General features: G+C 30.7%; 2 protein-coding genes across 7 annotated transcripts; one reads left to right on the top strand and one right to left on the bottom strand.

Moving 5' to 3' along the window:
- Window positions 1–2,539: 2,539 nt before the first annotated feature.
- LOC105139549 (uncharacterized) lies at window positions 2,540–5,606 on the bottom strand. The gene is made up of 4 exons (XM_011046020.1): window positions 5,168–5,606; window positions 4,705–4,785; window positions 3,131–3,270; window positions 2,540–3,037 (listed from the first exon to the last, which is right to left on the bottom strand). The coding sequence occupies exons 1-4, from the start codon at window positions 5,483–5,485 to the stop codon at window positions 2,788–2,790; spliced, it is 789 nt and encodes a 262-aa protein (XP_011044322.1). The 5' UTR covers window positions 5,486–5,606; the 3' UTR covers window positions 2,540–2,787.
- A 14,149-nt stretch (window positions 5,607–19,755) lies between these two features.
- On the top strand, window positions 19,756–26,286 carry LOC105139550 (probable alpha,alpha-trehalose-phosphate synthase [UDP-forming] 9). 6 transcript variants are annotated; one of them, XM_011046023.1, is made up of 6 exons: window positions 19,783–20,168; window positions 20,404–20,468; window positions 21,293–21,714; window positions 22,751–24,854; window positions 25,085–25,358; window positions 25,453–26,286. In XM_011046023.1, the coding sequence occupies exons 4-6, from the start codon at window positions 22,876–22,878 to the stop codon at window positions 25,771–25,773; spliced, it is 2,574 nt and encodes an 857-aa protein (XP_011044325.1). In that variant the 5' UTR covers window positions 19,783–20,168; window positions 20,404–20,468; window positions 21,293–21,714; window positions 22,751–22,875; the 3' UTR covers window positions 25,774–26,286. The 6 variants fall into 6 exon arrangements, with proteins under 6 accessions (XP_011044328.1, XP_011044325.1, XP_011044326.1 ...); XM_011046024.1 differs by having other exon boundaries at window positions 21,293–21,438; XM_011046027.1 differs by lacking the exon at window positions 19,783–20,168 and adding an exon at window positions 20,197–20,278.
- The last annotated feature ends 366 nt before the right edge of the window (window positions 26,287–26,652 follow it).

Genomic DNA, 26,652 nt, shown 5'->3' on the forward strand with positions numbered 1-26,652 from the left:
ACTCTTTACTTGCTCTATACTATCTTATTTGTTTAAGTTACAGTAATTAATTTGTGTAACCGCGACACTGCAATACTTCAAAAGCTTATTCTTCCCTAATCTAAGAAAAACACATTGTTTTATATACAGCGAAGCAATGTTGTTTTTGTCTCACAATTATAATTAGGTTTCTTGATCGAAATCGTTTCAAACTTCATCTATGTCCTTATATTTTAATGCCTATTATTATTTAGTCCTTAGCCTCTGCATTTTTTTAATCTGATTCAATTTAACCTCTCATTACTAAATTTCTTTCAATTTTGCCTTTAAATGAATTACAAGCATGCCCTATGTTTTCTCTATTGCTCTCCATCAATCCTTGATTTCTCAATTATTTATTTTTCAGCTAATTTGACTCTCAATTTCAACATTCATTGATTTTTTAATTTGGCTATTTATTTCAAACTCATATTTGAACTTTAATTTCTTTCAATTTTAACCAAATTAAACCAATTTAAACTATTTTCTTCTATTTTTTTCTTTCATTCAAACCTCAATTAGTACCTAAAAAAACCTAAAACTCTATTTTGCAAGTGATACTCAATCATTAGTCTAATTTTCAACCCCAACTATATTTTTTTTATTTTTAATTCTTTGTATTTTTTGTATTTTTCATTTCTTATGAATTTCAATATTCTTTTTTTTTTTTACACACAAAAATTAAATAAAAATGAAGTAAAGAATGAAATGATTAACATTAACTAAAATTACTGAAAAGACATGGTTTTTAGATTTTTTTTTCAAATTTTTCAAAATATTAACAAAAAACATTAGGTCAAAAATTGAATAATGAAAGTTGTCATCTCTTTACAATGCTTGTAATACAAAATATTGTAAAAGGCTTTATATAGTAAGCTTCGTAAAGAAATACGATGTTTGAAATAAAAGGGATCTGAAAGCTTTAAGTTCAACTGAGAGATCTAATACCCTAAAAAATCATATAGTTGGAAGGAAAAGGATCTAACACCTTTAAATTCCAAAAGATTGTCTCATTCTTTTGGTTGACCTATACAACATGGAAAAAAAAGTAGAAATTGTCTTATTATACCGGGTGAACTATCTAATGTAAAAATATTAAAATTTGATCATTTAGAGTAGTAACCTGTCTTAATGTGTAGAATTGACTTACCTGGCTACAAGACTTTCTAGTATTTTCTAAGTATAGGGTCAAAATTTCCTTGGTATCATGGCTTAAGGATAACTTCGTTGTTGATTTGGATTTATTAAAATCTTTTTGGATTCCATCGAGGATTTTTTTGTAATTTTTTTGCAAAAACATTATGCAATGCTTTGAGTTAGATTATATACATACATATTTACCTGATTTGAAATATTAATCTCTTATTTTCTTCACCATCTCTCTTGCTTAGTTTGCACTTGACTCTTTATCTCAATCAAGTTTTGCCTATATGATTAATATGTTTGACTACTTCATGGTTAGGGAACCTTGACCTTGTGCTATAGGTATTGCTCTCTTGGTGGACCGCATGAACTTTTTATGCATCAATATTATTTTTACCAAAGTTAAACTCGATCAATGAACTTTTAAAAAAAACTATTTTTCTTATCTTGGAAACATGCCACAAATTTAAAAAATTTATTAAAATGTAATTTTGAAAGTATTTTCATACAGATTAGATTTTTATGGTTAAGAAGCCAAAAAATATCATTCAATGATAGGATGTACTTTGATATATGGAGCAAATGCTTGTTAGGATTGCGGAAAAGAAAATTACCTCAAATTTTGGTTATAAATGGCTCAAATGAATTTTGCTTGGCAAACTTGATACGGCAAGATCTCGAAGGTAATTTTGGCTTTCAAAAGGAAAACATCTTATTTATGTCATAATAAACCTATCCATTTATTGGTAAGGAATGGATGATTCAATGACATAGGATGACTTGCCGTGCACATTAAGGTTACAATTTTTTTTATTATGAAGGCTGACACCTTTCAATATAAACAAGTTGTTTTTTATCATAAAAGACTTCAAAGGCACATAATATAAACTATACCTACAAAATAATGGATAATCGCATGGCTTAAATGGTGAGCCAAGTAAAAGAAAATATCTTTTTAAAGAATCAATAAGACTCAAATATACAACAAAATTTTATTTAAAATTATAATATATATATATATATACACACACACATTTAATAATTATTTTATTTATAACAATAAAAAATTGAAACTTTTACTGCTTCAAAACAACTAAGAACTTTTATTAGAATATGGTTATCTACCTATCTATGAATATAAGTCACAACTTATTAAAAAAATTTAAAGAAATAGACTAAGTTAAAAATTATATCCCTCCCTATCTTTATTATTGAAAGAAAATAATTTTTTATATTTTGCATATAAAGGTTCTACCTACGAATTCAAGTATGTTTTTCTTCATCAATTGATTCTGCTATATTTATTGAACGTACAAAGAATGATAGTTAAAGATCTAGAATTACATATTAAACTAAATTAATTTTTAAATAATGACAATTAAAAACAAAACCAAATTTTATATATGTGACTATAAAGTAAATGACGGTGTGAATAATTGGGCATTAAATCTTTTGGAATAATAATGCCTAACTATCAAGAGAACAGTCCAAAGGTCAAGGTAACCAGTCTCCATGATTCACATGCCAGGTGGTTAAAATAAAATCCTTTATGCTCAGCATCGATCATTGCAACTAAATATAAGTATATAAACAGGATTTTCTACCATCTCAGTAGTGATAATTCTATCAAACTGGAAGCTGATCCGAGCCTTGGTCTTTTGGGTTCATGGACAAAATACAAAACCAATGAGGAAGGAAAAAATAGGTGGCTAAAAATACAAGAACTCCGAGATCAGCCTCTTCACCGACTGCTGGCCGACGAGGATTCACCATGTATATCTGGCTTCCGCACCATACACAATAGAGGCTCGCAATGATCACGACAAGTTTCGATGACTTGTACGATTGTATTCTAGTTGACTTTGAAGGCTTCACTCTGCAGGTAAAAACATTTTGAGTAATACATGCATGTTAAGGGCAGAACAATTCTTACATTAAAATCAACATGTAAGGCTCAACATATAAAGACCTGTTAAGATAAATAAAGCCACCAATTAAGCACGTGCACAAGAATCCAACAACAAAAACAGCGTCCGGATTGACAGGTGCTCGATTCTTCCACCAACCAGTGCTCAATATCCAAGTATACACTGATGAATGTCCATTTTCCTGTACATTTTGACAGCCAGATGTGGTCAACTCGTGGCACAAATGATTCTGAAAAAATAAATGAATGTGTGGCACCCAGAGGCATGATGAATACGAGAGGAAAACAAAAGCAAATTTCAAGAACAGATTGTTATTACTAGGCCTTCCACAAATGGAATAGCTACTAAAATACCAACATTATCTTTCTGTCATAAAGTTTTCCATATATGAAACTGAAGTTCTCCTAAGAAAACACGGAAAAAAAAATCTCTAAGCAGAGACTTGAAAGTAAAGAAGTCTAACCACAGCAGTCTTCAAAAATGAAGTCTTTCTGTTCCCAAACTTAAATTCAAAGTTTTTGTTTTCAGGAACTTTTTATTTAGTGTAAGCATCAACACTAAGTTTTAATGTTTCTGGAGTTAAAATTTGCATGGAGCCATTTTAATGCATGGTAGCCATGGTATGGAACAGATCAGCAAGTTCATACTGTAGATTCACTTCCATTTTATTATCCAGGTTAGATAAAGAAAAAAGAAAATCATATTTAAGCCAGCAACAGAACTGCATCAAAGACTAGAATGACAACTGCTTTACAATAATGTCAACGAACCCAAATCATGCAGATGTAGGGTCTGTAGCCTACCCAAAGGTCAGGGCATTGCCATACACTAAAATCTTCAGGTCTAAGATGGAAACGCTATATTTACTTACAACATGCTTGGACAATCTAAAATAATACTCTTCCATCAACCTACAACAATGCAAGTAGTAGCAGTAGCATTTTGAAATGCTCTGGAAATAATTTCCATCAGAAAATTGCTAATTTCACCAGGACACAAGCTACCTGTTGCTGCAAAGATGCAATTATATATCAATATAATATAGCATTCCAATTCATTTCTTTCAATTGTCTTCACATGCTAGCTTTAGAAGACACAGATCATGGCAATCATAAAATGATGTTGGCTACAGCTGTTTAAATAAGCTGCAACTCATTTTACTCGTTGAGATCGCATGTTGTGTGACAAATAAGTGGTATAATCATTTAATTATTTCTCCCCCCCAGAAGTAAATACTCTTAACTTTCTTCTCTAATCAAACCCCCACTCACTTTCCTATCTCCTATTGAAGGAAACATTTACTATACGCATACCAAATTTGGATTTTATTTCACAAATTAAATCTCTAAGCTGTGCTGAAATGTTTACCACGACCCTTGCTATGTCAAGTTACAACATTAATATATTTCCAGGATTTCAATAGACTTTCAATGGGTCATTTGGCAGTATTTCACGCTATAAAGATCACACAAACGTTTCCAACGCATTAAACATACTTGAATCCATTGATCAAAATCTCTAAAAACACCACACCATCACACATGAAGCACAGGAATAATAGAAAGGAAACAAGAATGCTAAGCAGAGAATCATAATACAAACCACTGGATGTTACCTCAAACAAGTGATCTAGGAAAAAGTGTGATAAACTTCCAGCGGACACCAACAAGAAGCATTGCCTCCTTGAAAGGGGCAGCTGCAAAAAAATAAAAAACACCAGCAGATGACAAATCCAACTGCTAGTAACTTATTATAAAGCAACATCAATATTAGAAATAGATTGGTGAACCAAATGCAGTGATTCCTAATGACTACAACAATTTTCCAGACTCAATGGAAACCAAACAAAAAAAGAAATAAGCTTCAAGATTCATTTCCTTTTTTCCCCCTAAACAACACCACAGGCTAAACCCATCACACCACATTTTAATTGGTCAATTCAGATCATTAATCAGGACTCTTAAACCAAACCCAATTAAAACAACCTTAAACCAAAACAACCCAAATGATCCAAATTCCTCAACTCAACTAACGTAACCTTGACAAAAGTTCAAAAATACAACAGTCTATTGTCTTACCCCAGAAACTGAATCAAGAAGCTTCCATTGAAGCAAAATTTTGGAGACCCAGGCGTACAAAACACACAAAGGAAGACCCAAAATCAAGATATAGTAAAAGGGGTCGTGGATATAGTCAGCGAGTGAAGAGCCTAAAAGCTGCAAGGAAGAACCCAGGATGGAGCCTAGCCACTCGGAGAAGGAGCCGATGTCTGGACCAAAAAAGGCGTTGATGGTGTAAAAGAGGGTGTGGTGAGGGCTGAACCGGCCGCTGGTCAACGTGGTAAGGGCCAGACCCGAAGCCATGGTGTACATCAAGTGCGGTCCGGGGCCTGGCATTGTTGACGACTGAGCGCTGAGTTCGTACGCTATTGCCTATTGCTTGGTAGGACTGTTTGATGATCAGCATGGCTAGCTAGTGAGCTTTATTTTCTTCTTCCTTTTCCTTTTTTGGTTAGCAAGTGGTAAAACTAACAACACATTAATGATGGTTTGAATTAGTAACTGAAAAATATTTTTATCAATGTAAGATGCTGGTTCCAAACTCCGGCGCCAGTTTTTACCCAAATTAGTGTACTTTCAAAACTCATTTATTTACTTTTTATTTATTTATTTTTTTCACAATGAGATTTTGTTTATTTACTGAAAAATAAATTTTTAAAAAAATAAATAAATTAGTGTACTTTCAAAACTCATTTATCTAGATCAGTTACTTTTTATTTATTTATTTTTTTGAAATTTTGTTTATTTACTGAAAAATAATTTTTTTTATTTGGTAATATAATAAAAAATAAATTAAAAAATATTTTTCAGTATTTGGTTATGTAATGAAAAATAAGCTGGAAAATAATTTATTAATATTTTATTTTTCTCAAATTTATTAAAATAATGAGAAACAAATCTAAAAAATCAAAAAATCAAAAGATAATGAAATTAAAAAAATATAATTTCATAAATTATCTCAAATAAAATAAATAATAAGTAAAATAATAAAGATCAAATCTAAAAAATTAAAAAATTAAAAATTAAAATAATAATAATCAACATTTCATAAATTATTTCAAATAGAATAAGTAACAATTAAAAGAATGACGATCAAATTTGACAGATAAAAAATTTTAATAAAAAAATAATAAGAAAAAAGTAAATAACAATTATAAACATAAGGACCAAAGTTAATATAAAAATTAAATTTTATGAGATAAAATTGAAAAATAAATATTCAAAACAAAATATATATAGCAATCAAAATAAAATATATATATATATAACAATAAAAAATTAGAGGATCAAATCTGATATAATCAGCAAATAATATGACATTTATAAATTTTTCATAACTTCCGCAAAGTGTTTTCCGCTCAAATTTTTCAGGAAAACACTTTCTTGAAAGCCAAGCCAAATTTTTCTTAAACCAGAAAGGGTTTTCCTTTGATCAACTTTTTTAATAGCAAACAAGCATAAGAAAGTCTGAAAAATGGTTTCTCAAAAACTACTTTCCAAGAAACAAACACAACATAAAGTAGTTTTTGATATAAACTATGTATATTAAATTGAGAAGCTTAAGGATTTATTTTTTTCTAAAGTTTTGGGATATTTTAATATATATATATATATATATATATCTTGATTTTGGTTAGTACTAAATTCCCGTTATGCTATAGATCATATTAATTTTTTTAATATAAAAAATATTCAAGCATTGTTAAGTTTTCTCTAGTAAAAACCAAAAAAAAAAATATATGGAGATTAATTCATTGTAATCCAGTTAACTTGATAGGTCCAAGTTTTCTCTAGTAAAAACCAAAAAAAAAATTATATGAAGATTAATTCATTGTAATCCAGTTAGGTCCGAAAGCTATTGGATCAACCAGTAAAAACTTAGTTTACATAAGAAGAATTCAAGATGAAATCTTTGTTTTTTAATATTGAGATAGTAATATATTAAATCGACTGAATTAATTTGGGCTAACCTATCAAATTAGTGACCTAAGTTATGAGATTATAATGACCTCATATAAAATAAATCAAAATAAATTATGAAACTCAATTTCCTATCAATATAATAGTAAATGGTGAAATTAAAAAAAATCATTTAAAAAAAAGATTTAAATCAACCAGAATTAACTTACTAAATTTATAATTTGGTAATTTGGATAATAAGACCATAATAATACCATAAAAGGTCAATTAAAACATAGTATACAACTTAATTTTAATCAACTTGATGTTAAAAGATAAAATTAAAAAAATAAATTAAAAAATATAAAAAATAACTTGAATCAACTTAAATTAACCCGTTAAACTCATGATCTGAGTTAATAGTCCGAGATAACATTACAGAAAGCAAATAAAAAACACAACTCAGGTCAACCCGAGTTGCCCTACCAAATTTGTAACTCGTATCATAAGACTAGAGTAAATCCATGTAAAGTAAATCAAAATAAATTATAAAATATAATTCTCAATCATTTTATTGTAGAAGAATTAAAGTAGAAAAAAAATTAATATAAAAAAAGAACATAATATTATAACCTGAATCAATTTAGATTAACCTTTAAAACTTGTGATCCAGATTATAAAACTATGATAATATAATAAAAAATAAATTAAAATAAATCATGAAATCTAATCAAAACCTCTAATTGAAATATCAAAAAGAATAATTATGTTCATGCTAAGGCTAAAGATACAATTAAAAAAAAAAATCAGAAATAGATTTTAAGGTTCTCTTAAGTTAAAATTCTTCAATCTTATTGGATTTAAAGAATAAGGGAAAAGTTAGCTCCTTAATAATGGAAATGTTTTAAAGATGAGGTATATAAATCTCTTAAATCTTTGTAACTTTAAAGAGTATGATTTTTATTATTTACCCCATGTCTTCTCTATTATTCTTGCATAAATAATACATTTAGTATGCATAAGATCATCCATTGCATCTTAGATGATCATGAGTGAATTGCCATTAATTTATCGAAGGAAATCCTGAAAACATTTATAGTTAAGATTGCCCTTGTTTATTGAAATTTAAACACAAACAAAAATCAACATGTAAAGGTTACAGAGGGCCAATACGTGGTCACTGACCTCACCATAACGCGACAAGGAATCAATTATGGTCACTAAGTTTATTTAAAAGTTGATAAAAAGCCAATTATGGTCATTAAGTTTGCTCCGAATTTGCAAAAAATCAATTGTGCTAACTAAGTTTTATACAACCACTCACGCCCTCCATGTTGTTTCCTTGTGTCCCTCGAAGTCTTTTATTATTAATGATAAACTATATATAAGGATAATCCTTTTTTTATATGGTGTCCATTGAAGGGTCAGCTATCAATTAGAGGTGCACACTTTCTTTAGTGCTTTTCATACAACAAATAGAATTTTCTTGTTTGGGATCGTGTTATCAAAAAAAAATTATTTTTGTGAGATATGAGGGTGACCAACTAAAAATTATTTATTATAAAACAAAATAGATATCTTATATTTTATTTTTAAAAAAAATTATTTAAAGAATCATTACTTAATATTATAATTATTAGAAATTTTAACTAATCAATAAAAATTTTATAATTAATAAAAAATTTATGGTACAAAACTGATTATATAAAAAAAAAGATATTATTACCTTTTAAAAATTCTATTTACGATAAATAAATTGTTAAGAATTTGTCTTTGTTTTGTTTTATTTTTAAGGTTCTATAATATGATGTAAATAAATAATTATAAATATTTTTTTAATAGTTTTGATAAATATTGCTCAATCTACAACTTTCGGTATTTTTTATTCTGACGGTAATTCTTATTTGACACCAATAAATAAATATGTAAACTTTGAATTTAAATGAAGAAGAGACAATGTTTTTTTAAGATCAGACCTGGCCCGTCCAACCAGCCCGGGCTTGGTCACTGGTACAGCTCAGTGAATTATATGTTGGCTAAACAGTGAGCTGTGAATTAAATTTGCATATGTAGACTACCCATGTAATTATAATTGCAAAGGAGAGGTAAATGAAGAGCTTACCTGTGCATGGAGGTGAAGTCGAAGGCGGTGGCTTGCTTTGGATCCCTCTGTTCCTCCAGCTCCCTCCTCTGCTTCTTCTCGTCTTTCACTTTCTGGGTCATCTGTTCTCTCTCTGTATTTGTCTTTCTGTGTCTGTGTTTATGTTCTTCTTCGTCCCCCCCCCCCTCCCCGTGTTGTTCCTCCTGTTTTGTTCTCTGGTTTCCTCTGTCTCGTCTCTACTGAAAAGAGAAGGTTGTTAGAGAACGTTGTTACTGCTATGGCTAGTGCATGCTCACAGAGCACAGTGGTGGTTTCTGGATGTTGATGGAGCTGGAGGAGGCGCACAGTGCCAGTCCGCAGAGAGGAAGCTTGCTGCTGGGGAGCAGGAGTGTAGGTTTCTGGTTTGTGCACTGTTCACAGGGGGTGCAGTCTTGCAGAGAGTGGCTGGTGTAAGGAGAAGTTGTTGTTGCGGGGGGCTATTGCAGGTTGGTCAAGATGGTGGCAGTATTGGTCGGAGGAAAAAGAAAGGGAAGTGAGGGCTGCTGTTTTTGGCAGCGATCACGGTGGACGGTGATAGTGAGGATGGAGGCGTCTGCTCTGGTTTGGTTTTTTTAATTTAAAGTTTATAAAATTAAAACTGCATCGAATAGTTTTTTTATAATTTTAATATGTTAACCGGTTTTTTACAGTTTGATTATTTTTTTATTTAATCAGTTTTTTAATTTTTTGCACATCCATAAAAATAAAAAATAAAAAACAAGAGATTTTATTCGGTATCGTGCAAATCAACAATGAGGAAACTAAAAGAGTTCACATAAGGAACTGCATAAGTTCACATCTAGCATATTGATATCTAAAACCAAGAACAAAAATTAAATTTCTTTGAAAATAAAAAAAATTAATTAAAAACATGTAAATATAAACATATAAATAAAATAGTAGAAATAAATAAATGCAGGAATCGTAAACAAAACAATAAACAAAAGATTTGTTTCGGTCAGGCAACTATTCATGTAAAAAACACTCATTACCATATTTTATCAAAGACAATGATATAAATGTGTCCTTTCGTACATTTCGAATATCAAAAGATTTGTTTCGGTAAATTAACATGGGAATCAATAATATTTTTAATAATTTGTTAGGGTAAAAAACACTCATTAGCCATAAGTTCACGTCGAGTGAATATGCAAGAATGTTCTCGAACTTGAAGCCCATACCACCCTTGGGCCTTGACCACGAGCTGGATATGCATGAATGTTCATGGATCTTGTCAGAGCACATCTGCATTGGTTGGGCCTTGGAGCTATAGCCTGCTGTAAACGGATCTTTAGGCTGCGGGAATTGCAGCCTTCCATGTCTGGGAACAATCATAAGGTAAAAAAAAAAAAAAAAACTTTTAGAAATTCTGTGGGACCCATGGGTTTCTTCTTTTTCGCTTTTAAAGGATAAGGACCGGAGACCCACGCCTCTCCCCACACGCCTTCAAAATTCTTGCGACAGCCCGCCATGAAACACGGTTGCCAGGGGAAGGTGGGTCCATCCTTTTTTCGTGATGTAAATGCAAGAAGATGCGTTTTTTTTTTTTTCTGCGTTTTACTAAAATGCATTATTAAAATTGATTCTCAAACAATTGCTCGGTCATAATCATTTTTGCTAGTCAACGTGGCCCATTTATGAGCTGCCGATGCCGTCATTTCATTTAGTGATTTTATTTTTTTATTTAATTTTTGATAACTTGAGATATTGACACGACTAAAAGGTTGATGTCTTCTCCCAAGTGCAGGAGTGTCGAAGTAATAAATAACCCGGCAAGACCGGGGTCGAACCACAGGGAGGTTAATTGTACAAATTATAAATAACAAAAATACAACAACAATAACAATAACAATAACAACAACAACAATAATATTAATAATAATAATAGTAGTAATAGTAGTAGTAATAGTAGTAGTAATACTAGTAGTAGTAATAATAATAATAATAAAGAAAGAGAAGAAGAAAAAGATGATGAGAACTTGGAGATGAAATATTAATGTAAGGATTAAACAATAATAATAACAAATGTCAAGGTTAGAGGTTCCACTAATGGTATATCAAACAAGTATAGTATAAACTCTTATTATTGAATTGGAAACCACACACAAAGGAGGTTCCAATCAGTATATATATTGTTAACATGATTACATTAGTCATCTTATTCAATTAATGCTAATACTTGTAAATCTCGTCAAGCATTCATGATTATAACTTATGTTAACAACAAATCAAGTTCCTTTCATAGCTCAGGTGTCGGTTATACCATACATTATGGGCTATGAAAGTGCCAAGCATTTGTTGTACCAAGTGTTATACAACATAAATCAAGATTAGTCATTTAACAAGCAAAGTATTAAATAGTGAACAAGATAACAAATATAAAACATGTTAGTATCAAACTTTAAAGTCCATATTAAGTTTACATTATACTTATTCTTACACCATTAGTGTAACCTTTTCACCTTGACATAACTAACTTAGCTAGACATAATGAAAGAAAGCAAAATAGATAAACAAAATAAGAACATAAAAGTTAACTAAGTAAAGGAAAGGAAATGAAAGGCATAAACTTAATATTAATGAAAGCAAAGCATAAAAAATACAAAGAGAGAAAGGAAGAGCATGATCTTGATCTGGAAACCAAGATGCCTAAATGCATGGCAAATGCCTCCTTTTATAGGCCAAAATTGGGAACTATTGATTTGATGACTAATTGATAAGTGGGTGGCCAACTTTTGACTTGGTGACAATCCTTATCTTCTCTTGTCTGCCCAAAACGTCATTGATCACGTCAAAATTGGAGCCAGTTGTAAACATGAAAGTTGTAGGCAATTGTATCAGCTTTCTTGTGTAACAAATTCAGCTCATTTGGACTTCTAGAACTCCAGATATGGCCAAAATACCGAACAGTGCTCGGGCTGGAAGACAGATTCGGGCTTCTTTATTGTTGCTACAATTTGGACTTGATAATGGCCTTTTTAGATCTTGGGCTCCATATGAAAGTTGTAGGCCTATGTCTTACCTTTTCATCCATATAAATTGGACCTAAATCTAAGATTTGTAGCTCCAGATATAAACCAATTACCGAACAGTGTTCCGGTTTGGATTGCACCGACATCTCTTCTCTAAGTTTGACCATCTCTTTATCCATGCAATTTAAGTTCTTCAAGTCATCAATCAATCCTTTCATTTATGTGATAGACCTGCATTAAAAATAGACATTTACCACAAATTATAGGTATCTTATATTATTAGATACATTATTATAAAACATATTTTAGTTAAGGAGTTATTGATACTTCAAGTGCAAAATGATGATATAAAACCATGATAAAAATGCACTTTTAAGTACTAATCAGATATCCACATCTATTTATATATATATATATATATATTATAATTAATTTTTAAATTCATGAAACAATAAGATTAGTAAATAAATAAAATACTATGAAAATAACAGATATACACATAAAAATTAAAACCTAAAATACAAAAATAAAAAATTTTATGTTTAGTAAATAAATAAAGTACTATGAAAATAACAGATATACACATAAAAATTAAAATCTAAAATACAAAAATAAAAAATTTTATGTTAAGACTGCTAGACCACAAACCTAAATAATATTTAGTGATTTTATTGTGTTATCATAATTATATGGTGTTAGATGCACATGATTGTATTTATTATAGTTATATTTTTTTGAACAAAAATATTAATAGATTATGTACATGTAGAAATATTTAAAGTAAATTTTTTTATAACATTTTATTTTTTTCCAACTTGGTATCAGTTGTTAAATTCTTTTATTGGTTAAAAACTTAATTTAAGAAATTTCTGTCTTGAAAATAAAATCAAAAGGAAATAATTTTTTCAAAATTATACAATATATTTACACTTCTGGATTGTTTAAAAAAACATATTATTCTGCCATTTGAGCTTATGTTTTTATTAAGAAGAAAAGCTTAATTAAAAAATAAGATATTGCCAACTTTTATTTACATAGACTAGATCACTTTTAGTAAAGTTAAAGGATTCTTGGAAAATTTAATGAACTTACAATGCTATCTAAAATTTGAACTCTCAATTATTCATAAGAATGGAGGACACCTCCTTCGCCTGTAAAGTCCAAAAGCAAAGGAGCGTGTGGGCGTCAAGGGCCTATATGCTCAGTGATCTAAAACGCTGTCCTTGGAGTGCACAGGCAGGTATTTGCCCATATCAGTCAGTCCTCTCTCTCACTATGTGGCAAAGTAGTTTGATTTTTCATATTTTCCACAAATTTGTCGATAAACAAAGTAGCTTTGCAAGTTACTTTTTTATTTTTTTGACAAAAAGCTCGGACTTTTTTACACTTCAATAGAAATTATTTCTCCTTTCTAAATAATTTTAAAAGCTGATTTTCTAACGTTAGTTAGCTAGACGCATTCAAAAAAATAAACTTTGAGATATAGTTTGATTTTGTTATATACTTTAATGTGTTTTGTATGAATGAATTTATTGAGTTATGATTTAAAATGATTTTTTTTTTGTTTTTGTGGAATAAATATGATGTGGATAAACTCACGAACACCAAAAAAAATTCATTAGATGTTCTAAATAGATCAATTACAAAATTTAAAATAAAGGCATTGAAAAAAATATTAAATAGACCAATCTTACAAGTTTCGGCAAATAAAGAAATTAGAGATTTATTGGAGCATCAAAAATAGATCTTAGTACATTTGATTTATATGCAAGAGGAGCTCAACCTAACTTTATTTGGACTATGAAGTTTCGGCAATAAGACCACCATTTCTGCACTAGTTTATGTCAATCTTGTTTTTGTGTTGTTTCCATTTACTTTGTGAATTTCAAACTAATTATGGATTTTCTATTACATGTGAGAACATTAATTATTTTTTTTTATATAGTATGATATCTTAGTTAATTAAGAGGAGAATACATAACAAAAAAAAAACAAAGAATCCAAGCTTAAAAAGAAAACAATGTAGGGCAAAGTTTCCTATATTTGCAAGGACAATTAATTGGCACTAAAAAAGAACAATAAAAACAATTTTTTTCCTTTCAAAAACATGATAAATACAAGGCTACAATTAAAATTCCTTTTTATCTTGAAAATTATAGGGTGACAACTTTTTTATTGGTTTCTAGGATTATTGGGTGACATTGTAGGCTATAAATAAGTATTATATCAAACTTGTATTTTTTTTCTTCTCTTCTCACGGCAGTATAGAAAATCAACTTATGATTTTTATTTATATTATTTTAATTATAGCCCAAAGCTTATTTGAGCTTAATTAATACTTAATTTTCAATTAAAATTCAAGATTTATTTGGATTAGTGTTTTGGGTTAGAGGATAGGTTTTGGGTCAATTTTGTAAGTAGACTAATTCATTCCTCAAAAGTAGATCTATTATGGTTATTTTCTAAGAGTATTTAAACTCTTTATAAGTTTAAAATTAGACAGTCATTGAATAATATAATTCTAAATTTTCAGTTTATGTGTGAGAGTGATTCTTGTATTTTTGAATTTCTAAAAAAATCTAAACTAACTTATCAAAAATTAATTGGCTTCATGATATCATTTGATTTAATTTTAATATTGTTTATGTTTTTTAATAGATTTTCATGGTATCACACTTTTATCAGATCTTTTTTAGCTTTTTAAAATTAAATTTTAATCTTAATTATAAATTATATGACTATATAATCACGAGATTTACATCAAAATATGAATGAAAATAAAAAATTATATTGCCATGCTATTATGCATGAATATATCTTAGAGGAGGCATTACATATAGGAAACAAGTGTAAAAGCTACATGTATTTTTGCTTGTGTCTGTAATAAAACAAATCCTTTGAATGATTTTATTTCTTTAAAAAGTTAATGTCAATTTTATTGATTTGTGTTTATATATATATTGATTTTATAATAATTAGTTTAACATTGATAAATAATTGTTTATTTGTAATGCCATCTAACAGATATAGTAATGTTTGTTTGTTTTTTTTATCTTAAAATAAATCTTTAAATTTAATTTATTTATTAAGATATATTTCTAACTTATAAAATTTTATAAAATATTTTATTAATATTAATTCACTTATAATAATATCCAACATGTACTTTTAATTACCATCACTTGCCACAAAAAATGACACCACCATTATAGTTATTATCATCTATATCCTATCAAGACTATTTTATCACTCCACTTTCATCATTTCTATTATTATTAATATCATCAATATTTTATCATCATAATACATTATTTTTGTTATTTTATTGTTGAAATAATTTTTATATCACTATTTATCAAGGATCATAAATTATTTTGATGTAAAATATATTATGAAAAACGTTTTACATGTAAAACAAACATACCTTAAATGTAAAAAGAAAGGCAATTGTCCTCTACTGTGTAAATTATTATTTAGTTCCATCTCGTTATAAGATATTTTATAATCTCAAAATTTAAAGAGAATTATTGTTGGTTATGCAAAATATATATATATAAATATTTTTCTTTTCAATCAAAAATTAATTTTTTTTATATTTAGATTGAAAACAATTAATAAAATCTATATAAAATAATAACTCTTTTTTTATTGAGAAAAATAACTTTATCAGTTGTTATATTGCCTCCAATTTCTATATATTAAGTGCCCGTTTGGCACTGTGATAGCAGCAACAGTAGAAAATAAATATTAAATTAAAATATTTGATTAATATTAATCATATTTTTTTCATTAGGTCTCGCTAAGAAGCTAAGGTTAAACCTCAATTTATGATAAGCAATTTTTATCTGTTTCTTTTTCTCTTCTACGTAAAGTAAGAGTAACTTTATTGTTCATTTGAATAGTAGAGAATGTGTTTACTGTTTTGATTGGACCAGATCCAATTCAAAATTAAATGTATTGAATTGGGTCTGACCCAGTAAAATAAAATAAAAATTAAATTTTATTTTTTATTTTTAATTGTTTTTTATTCAAAAAACTAGTGTTTTATATTATTCAATTACACTACATAAATTAGAAGAAAATCGCTTGATGATGTAACATTTATAGAATTTGATCACAATCCAAATTTTATTCCTGATGATATTTTACTTAATATTGTTGAGCACTTATGAAACTAATGAAATTGTAGTTCTTGTCGGATGTATTTCATACGTGATAGAATTGTAGATAGTTTAATGAAACAATAAAAATATTTTATATTAAGTTTTATTCATTTCATGATGTAACAATAGTAGTTAAATCTAAAATACTTAAATTAAAAATCATTAATATTAATATATATTTTTTAAATTATTTTATAACCTCAATTTGAAAAGTATTTTTAACCAAACACTTTTATATCTTGTTGTTGCATCGTTTAAGAACAAACTTTTATAATTTGTTTTTGTTTTTTTATCAAAATTAACACATTTTAATTTTTCTCCAGAAACAAATTTTGAGAAATTTTCTAAACTTCTTATTTCCTAGAAACTTTCTAATACATGCGTTAAAAAAGATAAACACCCTGATTTTATAGATATTTTAAATATTAACATTAATTTATAATATCAAATACGCATAATGCGAACACTAACTCTTGACATATTAAATATATAAATTAAACCCACATCATTTAGTAATGAATATTTACCACGGAAATAATGAAAAAACAATGACCGACCAAATTATACCATCAGGATAACGATTGAGAGGCTTGAATGATAAACCACTGGACAAAACAACCTTCACGCTGTCTCCAGGTTTATTGTCTTTTGACTATATTCTTTAGTGGGAATTTGACTCCACAACTTGCCTTCCTAGTCCTAATCAAAACGCTAAGTTATTCCTTAAAATCAAGACGCTAAGTTATTCCTAATGTTATTCCTATATATATATATATATATATATGCGTGTGAGTGTTCGAGAGAACCAACCACTCTACATCAAGTGTTGTGATGTTGGATGTGACTTACAAGAGTTTAATAAACTCAATTAATTTAATAATATAATTAAAAAATATATAACAATAATAAATCAATTGAATTAAATAAAAAAAATTGATAATTATTACCTGCACATGATAAAATGTTTATTAATATTATAAAAAATATCCTGTGAATATTTTTAAAATTTCTCTGTGATCTTATATGCCACATGATGAAGGATATGCTATTAAATGGCATGGAATGGATATTTAATTTTAATTAAATTGAAACACCCCTTGTGATCTCTCCTAGAGCGTGCTCTTCCGCCCAGGGATGGTTTAGCAGGAGAAACAATGGAGTGATAAGAGGGTATTGTTGTAATTAAGCAAGAAAAAGTCCGTACGAGGTTGTGGGATTTACAAAAAGAGGATAAGATGAGGAAAATGGAAGGAGTCTGGTGAAAGTGCAATCGAAAGGATCATTGTCCCCTACATTTTATCCGCATCGTGCTCCGCATTACCAGGAAGGACTTATTGTTCCTCTATATTACAACTCTGCCATCCAAATCCATTGTGCCATGATATATATATATATATATAAATGGTGAATTCATAGAATTTTTTCATCATTTTTTTCTTTTGTTGCTGAAGAACCAAAACATAAAAGAATGTGTTATGATAAGGCAAAGCTTCAAAATCTATTAATGAAATTAACAAATAAACTGTATTATCATCCAACCATATAAAGAAAATAATTTGTTTGGTGAACAAACACATCAAATTTCATTTTTTATCCCCCCAAATGACCTTCTTACCTTTATTTTCTTGGAAAATAATTTTATGTAAATGTATAATTTGAATATGAATGAATTAAAGATTAATAGGTTGTTTAAAATACTAAGAATTAAAGATTAATAGGTTGTTTAAAATTGTAATGGTAATTATTTTTTAAAATACTTTTTACTTGAAAACATATTGAAATAAATTTTTTATTTTTTAAAATTAACATATCAAAACAATTTAAAAATATAAAAAATAAATTTAAAACAATAAAAAAATAAATTTAATTTTTTAAATATAAAAATAATTAATTTATAACTAGTTTTGAGAATAATATAAAAATAGCCCAATAAAATCCAGTAAGAGGACAGGGTGTGAGGTTGATTTTTTTTTTTTTGGTTATGGAAGGCAGGGGAGAGGGGTGATTTGGTAAAAACAGAAAGTGGGTGGAGACGCGGTGGGAATAAATGAGGGGGGTGGGGGTGGGGGTTCATGTCCAGAATGGATGCCAGGTGGGAAAATGGCGAGGTCGAGCAGCCGCGTGCATTGTCGGAACGCTCACATTCTCCCTGTAGCCTGTCCCTATCAATATCTGTTTGTCTAAAAGGAAGAAAGAAAAAAAAAAAAAATCGAAATAAACGAGGGCGTCAAAAGTGCTGGTCTGGTCTGTTCCATTACTTCTACTACAGCTGAGCTGTTAATCATTATACCACAGCTCATTTTGGTTCCTGACTATAATAATAATAATATCCCCTTCTGCTTCTCTCATTCGCCATAATTCTCTCCTTGAACTCCTAACATTGCTCATCTTCTTCCAAATGACTTGCGTTCCGAAAAAAATTAAAAAAATTATTTTTTATTTTAAAATTATTTTTTAATATTTTCAAATTATTTTAATATACTAATGTTAAAAATAGCTTGTTTTATTACACGCTGGTAAGTTGGCTTCTAGTGCTCAAATGAACACTCATCCAGCATCAAATTAATTATAGGTTTGAATTCTGTTATTGACTCATTGGAGGTTTAATAATTGCATGACAAGTACTGTAAAAGATGCAATCTTTATGCTTAATCTATTTGTCAATTATAATCTCTAATTTGTCCATCTTATCTATACGAATCGGATTTTATGTTAGTTTTTCCTTTTGTTCTAAAATTTAGATTTCTCCAGTTCAGTTTACATCACCCGGCTTGCCCTCCGTCCGATTTGTTTACTATTTTAAAATGCATTTTTTATAAAAAAACAATTTTAAAAAATAAATTGTGTTAAATACTTTTCAAATAAAAAATAATATGTGTACGGAAGGCGTGTGTAAATACAGAGAGAGAAAGAGAGGGTCAACAGTATTATAGTGCAGAAATTTGGAGCTCCGAAAAGAGACTACACTCACAGCTGAAGGATAATGTTCTTTATTCAATAATGAAGACTACCTTTTGGGATGGTACCTCAAAGACTTAGGTCCTAGGCAAGGTAAATTTATATATATATATATATATATATATATATATATATATTTTCAGATATTTTGAATGTACATCTTAATTAATTGACATAGCTTCTAAAATACCATTTCACCCCTTCTTATTTTGCCACGTGCGAAGGGGATCTTAGAGTCAAGGATATTCATAATTCAACCCTAAACTTTTTTTTTATATATTAATAAACATATATTAATAAGTGAAAATCATTACTGTATTTGTGTTAAGGATCGAATGAGTTATATATATATCATAGGCTTTTTTTATATTAAATTTTAATAAATATGATTCCCGTGAATCATGTAAAGAACTATTTCAAATTTTATACAAAAAAAAAAAAAAAAGTGTTCACAGAGGACCATAACGTAAGAGCAACCAGAGTTGCAATGTAGGTGTGAGACATAAGAACAGAGGCTCTTTCCAATCCAATCCATTATCCATGTTTCTTTTTGACTTTAATATTCTACGTTTCGATCCATCTCAGCTTCCTTTGTTGGATCGACAAACACCACACACCAAACCAAACTGTAGGAATATTTATGTATAAAAATGCTTCCATCTTTTCTTGTATTTGTTTTTCTTCTCCATTTCTATTCGTTTTGTTCAGAACTTTCTATTTTTTCCTTGCTTCGTCGGTTTCATTGCCATAAATAAAACTCTCCCCTCAAAATCTCACCAGTTTTGAACCTAACACCCGCTCCTCTTTCTCTATCACCTTCTTTTACATCTTTGTATTGTAAATGCCCTGTTAGTATTCTTTCTCTCACAACATTTACTTCATTTCTTGTAAGTAAACACTTCACATTATCCGTTTGTTTCTGGGTTTCTTTTGTTTTTGATTCTTTAACTCTTGTTGCTTGCTTTCAAAGTGTGAAAGAAATGATGGGTTCTATTAGGTTTGGAGTTTTTCTTTTTGGGCTTTCTTTACTGTGATGAATTGCTTCTTTGGGTTTTACTTTAGTGTGTATATTGTATTGTTTCGCAGCAACTAACTCTTTGATGCTATTGATTTTGGTGGCAGGGTAACTCTCGGTTCTTAGTGCTGGCAGGAAGCTCTTTTTGTTGAATCAGTTTCCTTGCTTTCAGGTAACCCTTTCTAGATTATGTTTTTAAATGGGAACTGTGAGATCCATAGGTTTTGATGTGGCATTTGCACTCTTTTTTTCTAAATTTAACAGTTATTCTTTCTCAAGAACCATGATCACCTCTCTCCTTTTCTGGGTCTTTTATAATAGGCTTTACTCTTATGTTTAAGATTTCATGACCTTGTTTTTTTTTAAAGAAAGGCCAATGTTCTTATTGTTTCAAAATCTTTTCTAGAAACTTTTTTTTTTGTCTCCGAGTGTTTCATGTTACAGTTTTTTCTAGATTGTCTCCGCTCTTCTCTGCTTTGATGTAGCTATAAGGTGTAAGGGCATTTTGAGTTCTCAAGTTCATATGATAGGGCACAAGGCATGATTTAAAACGGTGTATGCAGGCCACTATTTATGATTGCTATTGTTATCATACAGTCTCCTTTATTACCATTTTTCAGTATAATTAGTTTCCAATAAAAGAATGGTGAAATTTCAGGACAAGAGATGTTTAAATGGTGTATGCTTGTGTATTTGAAGTCAAGTTGGAGTCCTTGAAGGAAAAATCCTTCTTAGCTGCTGCTGATAATGTCCAGCTGTAGAATCTGGAAAATAAAGTAACATATATCAATTAAATGCAGCTAGAATTGTGTTTCTTATGTCATTTCTTATTTTCATTTATTTCAAAGTATTTCACCAAGAAGGTTTTGCCATGAATAGCGGAGTGTAATCTTATACTTCGAATTATTGGTGCTTGTATAAGTTAATGCAATTGACAGATTATGGTCTTCAGAAGTCATATTTTTGTTGAAATAATCAGAATATCTAAAATTACAGAACACACATTTGTTCCGCGAATCAAGTACGTCCACGTTGCCGTTCTTCTTTCTGGTTTTATTTGTCGGCTTGTGCGAAGATTTCGATGCAAGAGGAGATAAGGATGGATTTATTTGGCTAATCCAACTCATAAAAATGTAATCCCAGTCAGTGATTTTGATTTGGAGGACAGATTCTGTGGTTTAATTGTTTGGCTGGAACAGGGTTTTAAAAGGCATGTATCAGAAGACTATATTGCATTCATACAACTCACAGTGATAACCTTTTCATTTCAAAACGTACTCTCCCTTCTCACTTCAGCAGCTTCATAAATTTGTGTCCAACCACGAATTCTTACAAAACAATTTCCCTTGAGTTGCCTAAGGAATAAGAAAGATCTAGGAAGAAGAATCCATTGCCTGCATTTTTCCTAGTGAATCTAGGTATGTATACGAATCATTTGGTTGCGTTTATGATTACTTGTTTATTTCCTCTGATCCATAGATTAACATGATGAATGTTGGCTATACTTTAAATCTCCATGTTCGAGTTGGAATGTGTGGCCTTACTCCCTTTTTGTGCGTGTAATCAACAAGTAGGTCACCGTTTTCTGGTGACTGACCCTCCGGTTGTTCTCTAATTTATTTCATGGATTTAATAGTTAACATCTTTGTTTTCATTTGCTGACTCATGAGCAGGAATGATAATTGTAATAAGACTAGATAGGCTTTAGCAATTGCAATTTCACTTTCTTTTTAGTATATGATAAAAATTGGGCCAATAATAGACAAACATATAAAAAGAAGCAGTTTCTCTGTGACAACTCTATTCCCCTTTCAAGTTCACACTGGAAATATTTTCACTTTATTTTCTCTTTTTATGACGATACACATTTCTTTCTGTTTGTTCACTAGTTCATCTTAATAATGATCTTAGCTCTAATTGGCAATTTGATCATCTGATTATAAGTGTTTATTCTCCATTAAAATTTTCAAGGACCTTGGCCCACAGAAAAGAATCAAAGGATATTTCTTGGGACACTGAATATGGTATCACAGTGATACGAACAAACAAGATCTTGGCCAAGATCTTGAAAGTGTCCTATGAGTGATGTACGTACTTTCTGGAAATTACTATGCCTCCCTTTATTGTTTTCAAATTAACAGAGCCTACATGTTATGCATAGGGCTCTTAAGATGTTCAAAGGACCTAGATATGTCTTCTGACTTCCAAGGCTCCAAGCCTTTGCTTTTTCCTGAATTTTAACCTGTAATAGTTTTAAGATCCATTGCAAATGGTGAACCTGCATTGCTGGCGAGTACACATTGTATTCATGCATATACAGGGCAGCAGAATTGAATGATTTACGTTCTACAGATTTATACTTTATTCCCTTTCTATATTTCTATTTGATTCAAAGATGAGCATTATTCATCACATCATGTGGTAGTTAAACATGTTTTCTGCCTTTTCCTGCAGGTCTTTAGTTCTCTAATATTTGCATTACTCCTTCAAGATCTTTTTGGTAGGAAGGTGTTGATTGTGCATCATCTCCTTTCTTCTAACTCCATAGCCAGAAACAAGAATACTACAATCTGACAACAATGGTGTCAAGTTCTTGCATAAGTTTATTGGACTTGGCATCTGGGAATATGATGAATTTCAGTCAGGCTCCTAGAGCTCTTCCAAGGATAATGACTGTTCCAGGAATAATTTCTGACATAGATGGAGATGGAACTAATGATGACAATTCTGATGCTCCATCATCTGTAAAAAAGATTATAGTGTCAAATTTTCTCCCTCTGAATGCTCAGAAGGATTTAAAATCTGGCAAATGGTCATTCAGTTTCGATGAGGACTCACTTCTGTTGCAAATGAAAGATGGCTTCTCAGAAAATACTGAGGTTGTTTATGTGGGATCTCTAAGGGTTGATGTTGATACTAGTGAGCAAGAAGAAGTTTCTCAACAATTGCTGGAGGAATTTAACTGTGTACCCACATTTATTCCTTCTGAAGTTTATAAAAACTTTTACCATGGTTTCTGTAAGCATCATCTGTGGCCCCTTTTCCATTACATGCTGCCTATGTGTCCAGATCATGGTAATCGCTTTGATAGATTGCTGTGGCAGTCGTATGTCTCTACTAATAAAATATTTGCAGATAAAGTCATGGAAGTGATTAATTCAGAAGAAGATTTTGTTTGGGTCCATGATTATCACCTAATGGTTCTCCCTACTTTTTTGAGGAAACGTTTTAATCGAATTAAGCTTGGCTTCTTCCTGCATAGCCCATTCCCCTCGTCAGAAATTTACCGGACTCTGCCTGTTAGAGATGAAATTCTGAAATCACTGCTGAATGCAGATTTGATTGGTTTTCATACATTTGATTATGCTCGCCATTTTCTATCATGTTGCAGCCGGATGTTGGGCCTATATTACGAATCCAAACGTGGTCATATTGGTCTGGAGTATTTTGGCCGCACAGTGTACATCAAAATTTTGCCTGTGGGGATTCATATGGGTCGAGTTGAGTCTGCTTTAAATCACCCATCTTCTTCCATCAAGGTCAAAGAAATCCAAAAACAGTTTAAGGGGAAAAGGCTTGTTGTTGGAGTCGATGATATGGACATATTCAAGGGCATTAGTCTGAAATTATTAGCTATGGAGCATCTTTTGCAGCAGAATTCAGGGATGCAGGGAAAACTAGTCTTTGTTCAAATTGTTAATCCTGCTAGGAGCTCAGGGAAAGCTGTACAAGAAGCAAAAATGGAGACACATACAATTACCAAACGGATAAATGATACTTTTGGTTTTCCAGGCTATGAACCAGTGGTCCTGATTGATCGTCATGTCCCCTTTTGTGAGAAAACTGCCTACTTTGCATTGGCTGAGTGCTGCATTGTAAATGCAGTGAGAGATGGAATGAACCTGATCCCATACAAGTACATTGTGTGCAGGCAGGGTACGCCGATGATGGATGAAGCTTTAGGAGTTGCCTCTGGGTCACGTCATACAAGTTCACTTGTTGTGTCAGAGTTTACTGGTTGCTCACCATCATTAAGTGGAGCGATAAGAGTGAACCCATGGGACATTGAAGCTGTTGCCAATGCATTGAATGTGGCCATCACCATGCCTGATTTAGAGAAGCAGTTGCGGCATGAAAAGCACTACCGCTATGTTAGCTCCCATGATATATCTCACTGGGCCCGCAGTTTTATGCAGGATTTGACACGAGCATGTGAAGATCATTATAGTAAACGCTGCTGGGGCATTGGCTTTGGTCTGAATTTCAGAATCTTGTCACTTTCTCCTAGCTTTAGGAAGCTTTCCAATGATTACATCATCTCTGCGTACAAGAGAACTTCTAAAAGGGCAATATTCTTGGACTATGATGGAACAGTGGTGGCTCGAACTTCCATTCCTACAGCCCCCAGTCCTGAAGTCATCTCTGTTATAAGCAATCTTTGTTCTGATCCCAGGAACAATGTGTTTATAGTTAGTGGCAGAGGAAAAAAGACTCTGAGTGATTGGTTTGCTCAATGTGAAAATCTGGGTATAGCAGCTGAACATGGATACTTCTTGAGGTATGCTAATCGGTATTAATATTGAATTTCTAGCTCAATAATTTTGCTAGCAAGACATTGTTTGTCTATTAAATGGAACACATAAGGTTCAAACATAGCGCTCATTTAAGTAAAATTAACTTCTCTACTGATTAGGTCATTGCAATTGTGAATGAAGCTAGTGGTTTTCAACTCATTTCATTGTATAGTATAAGTTCTGTTTTTTAAGGGGTTGCTTTTTCTCATTGTAGGTGGAGTGGGATGTCTGATTGGGAAACGAGATCCTTCGCTGATGATTTTGATTGGAAAAACATTGCTGAACCTGTCATGAAATTGTATACAGAGGCCACTGATGGTTCCTATATAGAGACTAAGGAGAGTGCCTTGGTATGGCACCACCAAGATGCTGATCCAGATTTTGGATCTTGCCAGGCAAAGGACCTGTTGGATCATCTGGAAAATGGCCTTGCAAATGATCCGGTAGTTGTTAAGAGGGGCCAGAATATTGTTGAAGTAAAACCACAGGCATGCAGGCTTTTTGTTCATGGCTTGTTCCCATGTTCGTTTTTTTTTTTTATTTGTTTGAAATTGGTCTCACATTGAACTTAAAAATGCGCAGGGAGTAACTAAAGGGTTTGTTGCAGAGAAGGTTCTTTCCTCGATGATTGCTAATGGGAAACCCCCAGATTTTGTGTTGTGCATTGGGGATGACAGATCTGATGAAGACATGTTTGAAAGCATGTCAAACACAGCTTATGGTTCGTCACTCCCTTCAGCTCCAGCGATTTTTGCATGCACTGTTGGCCAAAAGCCAAGCAAAGCTAGATACTATCTAGATGATACTGTTGATGTATTAGCTTTACTTCAATGCTTGGCTGATGCATCAAATTCAAAGTCAAGTTGCACAGAAACACAAGTTTCTTTCGATAATGTTGTCTGAAAGGAACTGTGATTCTGCCCTTTCTATATGCAATGAATGACGCAGGTTGAACAAGCACGACAGTGTCAATATGGATTGGTGCAAGAAAGATGCTTGTTCGGATGATTCTTTTTCGCTTTGATGTAGTAGATTTCTCCTGAAGCTGGTTTCTGATGTCAACTTATTCGTTGCATGCTCTTGAGGTGTTCATCGCTGGCGCTTTGCGTCACGCAAGATGGGACGATGAAGAATTTGTGGCCTCAATCAAACATTTATCTTTCTTTTTTGTTGTTGCTCTAAATTTCAGGGAAATGAGGGCTGGTGTATGTATCTTCTGGTTTGGAGGGGGAATAGATATTATTACCGTGTAGTTCACAGGTTCATATGTTTATCATCATAGGTAGTGTTTACCCATGAAAGAACTCAGTTTTTTGTATACATGCGTTTGCTTATACAAGAAAGGAAATGTTTAGGGCCCAATTCTTTTCTATCTTGTTTTGAGCAATGAAAGTTGATAGGAATTCCATTCTACCATCTTTCGGCATATCTGAATTTTTAAATTCAAATGAAATGAAATTGATATTATATAATACAATACAAATGCAATGCAATGCATGACCAAAAAAAAGAAGGTTGACTTAATTATAATCTTTATTCTTCACTTAAATCTTCATTATTCATCTCGAAATTAAGAATAAAATTGCAATTTGATGAGAGAATTCAAGTAGGAAAGAACTCAACTCTATGCCTGGGGTTTTGAAATTTTTACATAAATATAATAAAGTTGTTTTTTAAAATATTTTTTATTTAAAAATTTATTAAAATAATATTTATTTTATTTTTAAAAATTACTTTTAATATTAATATATAAAAAAATCTTAAAAAAATAATTTAAAACAA

This window comes from Populus euphratica, unplaced genomic scaffold (genome assembly GCF_000495115.2).
Source record: "Populus euphratica unplaced genomic scaffold, PopEup_1.0 scaffold212.1, whole genome shotgun sequence".
NCBI lineage: Eukaryota > Viridiplantae > Streptophyta > Magnoliopsida > Malpighiales > Salicaceae > Populus > Populus euphratica.

Excerpts from the sequence above, each read along its gene's own strand:
- LOC105139549 (XM_011046020.1), bottom strand. The coding sequence starts at position 5,485 with ATGCCAGGCCCCGGACCGCACTTGATGTACACCATGGCTTCGGGTCTG. Across the intron at positions 4,786-5,167 it reads TTCTTGATTCAGTTTCTGGG|CTGCCCCTTTCAAGGAGGCA; the intron begins GTAAGACAATAG and ends ATTTTTTTGCAG. Across the intron at positions 3,038-3,130 it reads GGCTTTATTTATCTTAACAG|AGTGAAGCCTTCAAAGTCAA; the intron begins GTCTTTATATGT and ends TTTTACCTGCAG.
- LOC105139550 (XM_011046026.1), top strand. The coding sequence starts at position 22,876 with ATGGTGTCAAGTTCTTGCATAAGTTTATTGGACTTGGCATCTGGGAAT. Across the intron at positions 24,855-25,084 it reads GAACATGGATACTTCTTGAG|GTGGAGTGGGATGTCTGATT; the intron begins GTATGCTAATCG and ends TTCTCATTGTAG. Across the intron at positions 25,359-25,452 it reads TTGTTGAAGTAAAACCACAG|GGAGTAACTAAAGGGTTTGT; the intron begins GCATGCAGGCTT and ends AAAAATGCGCAG.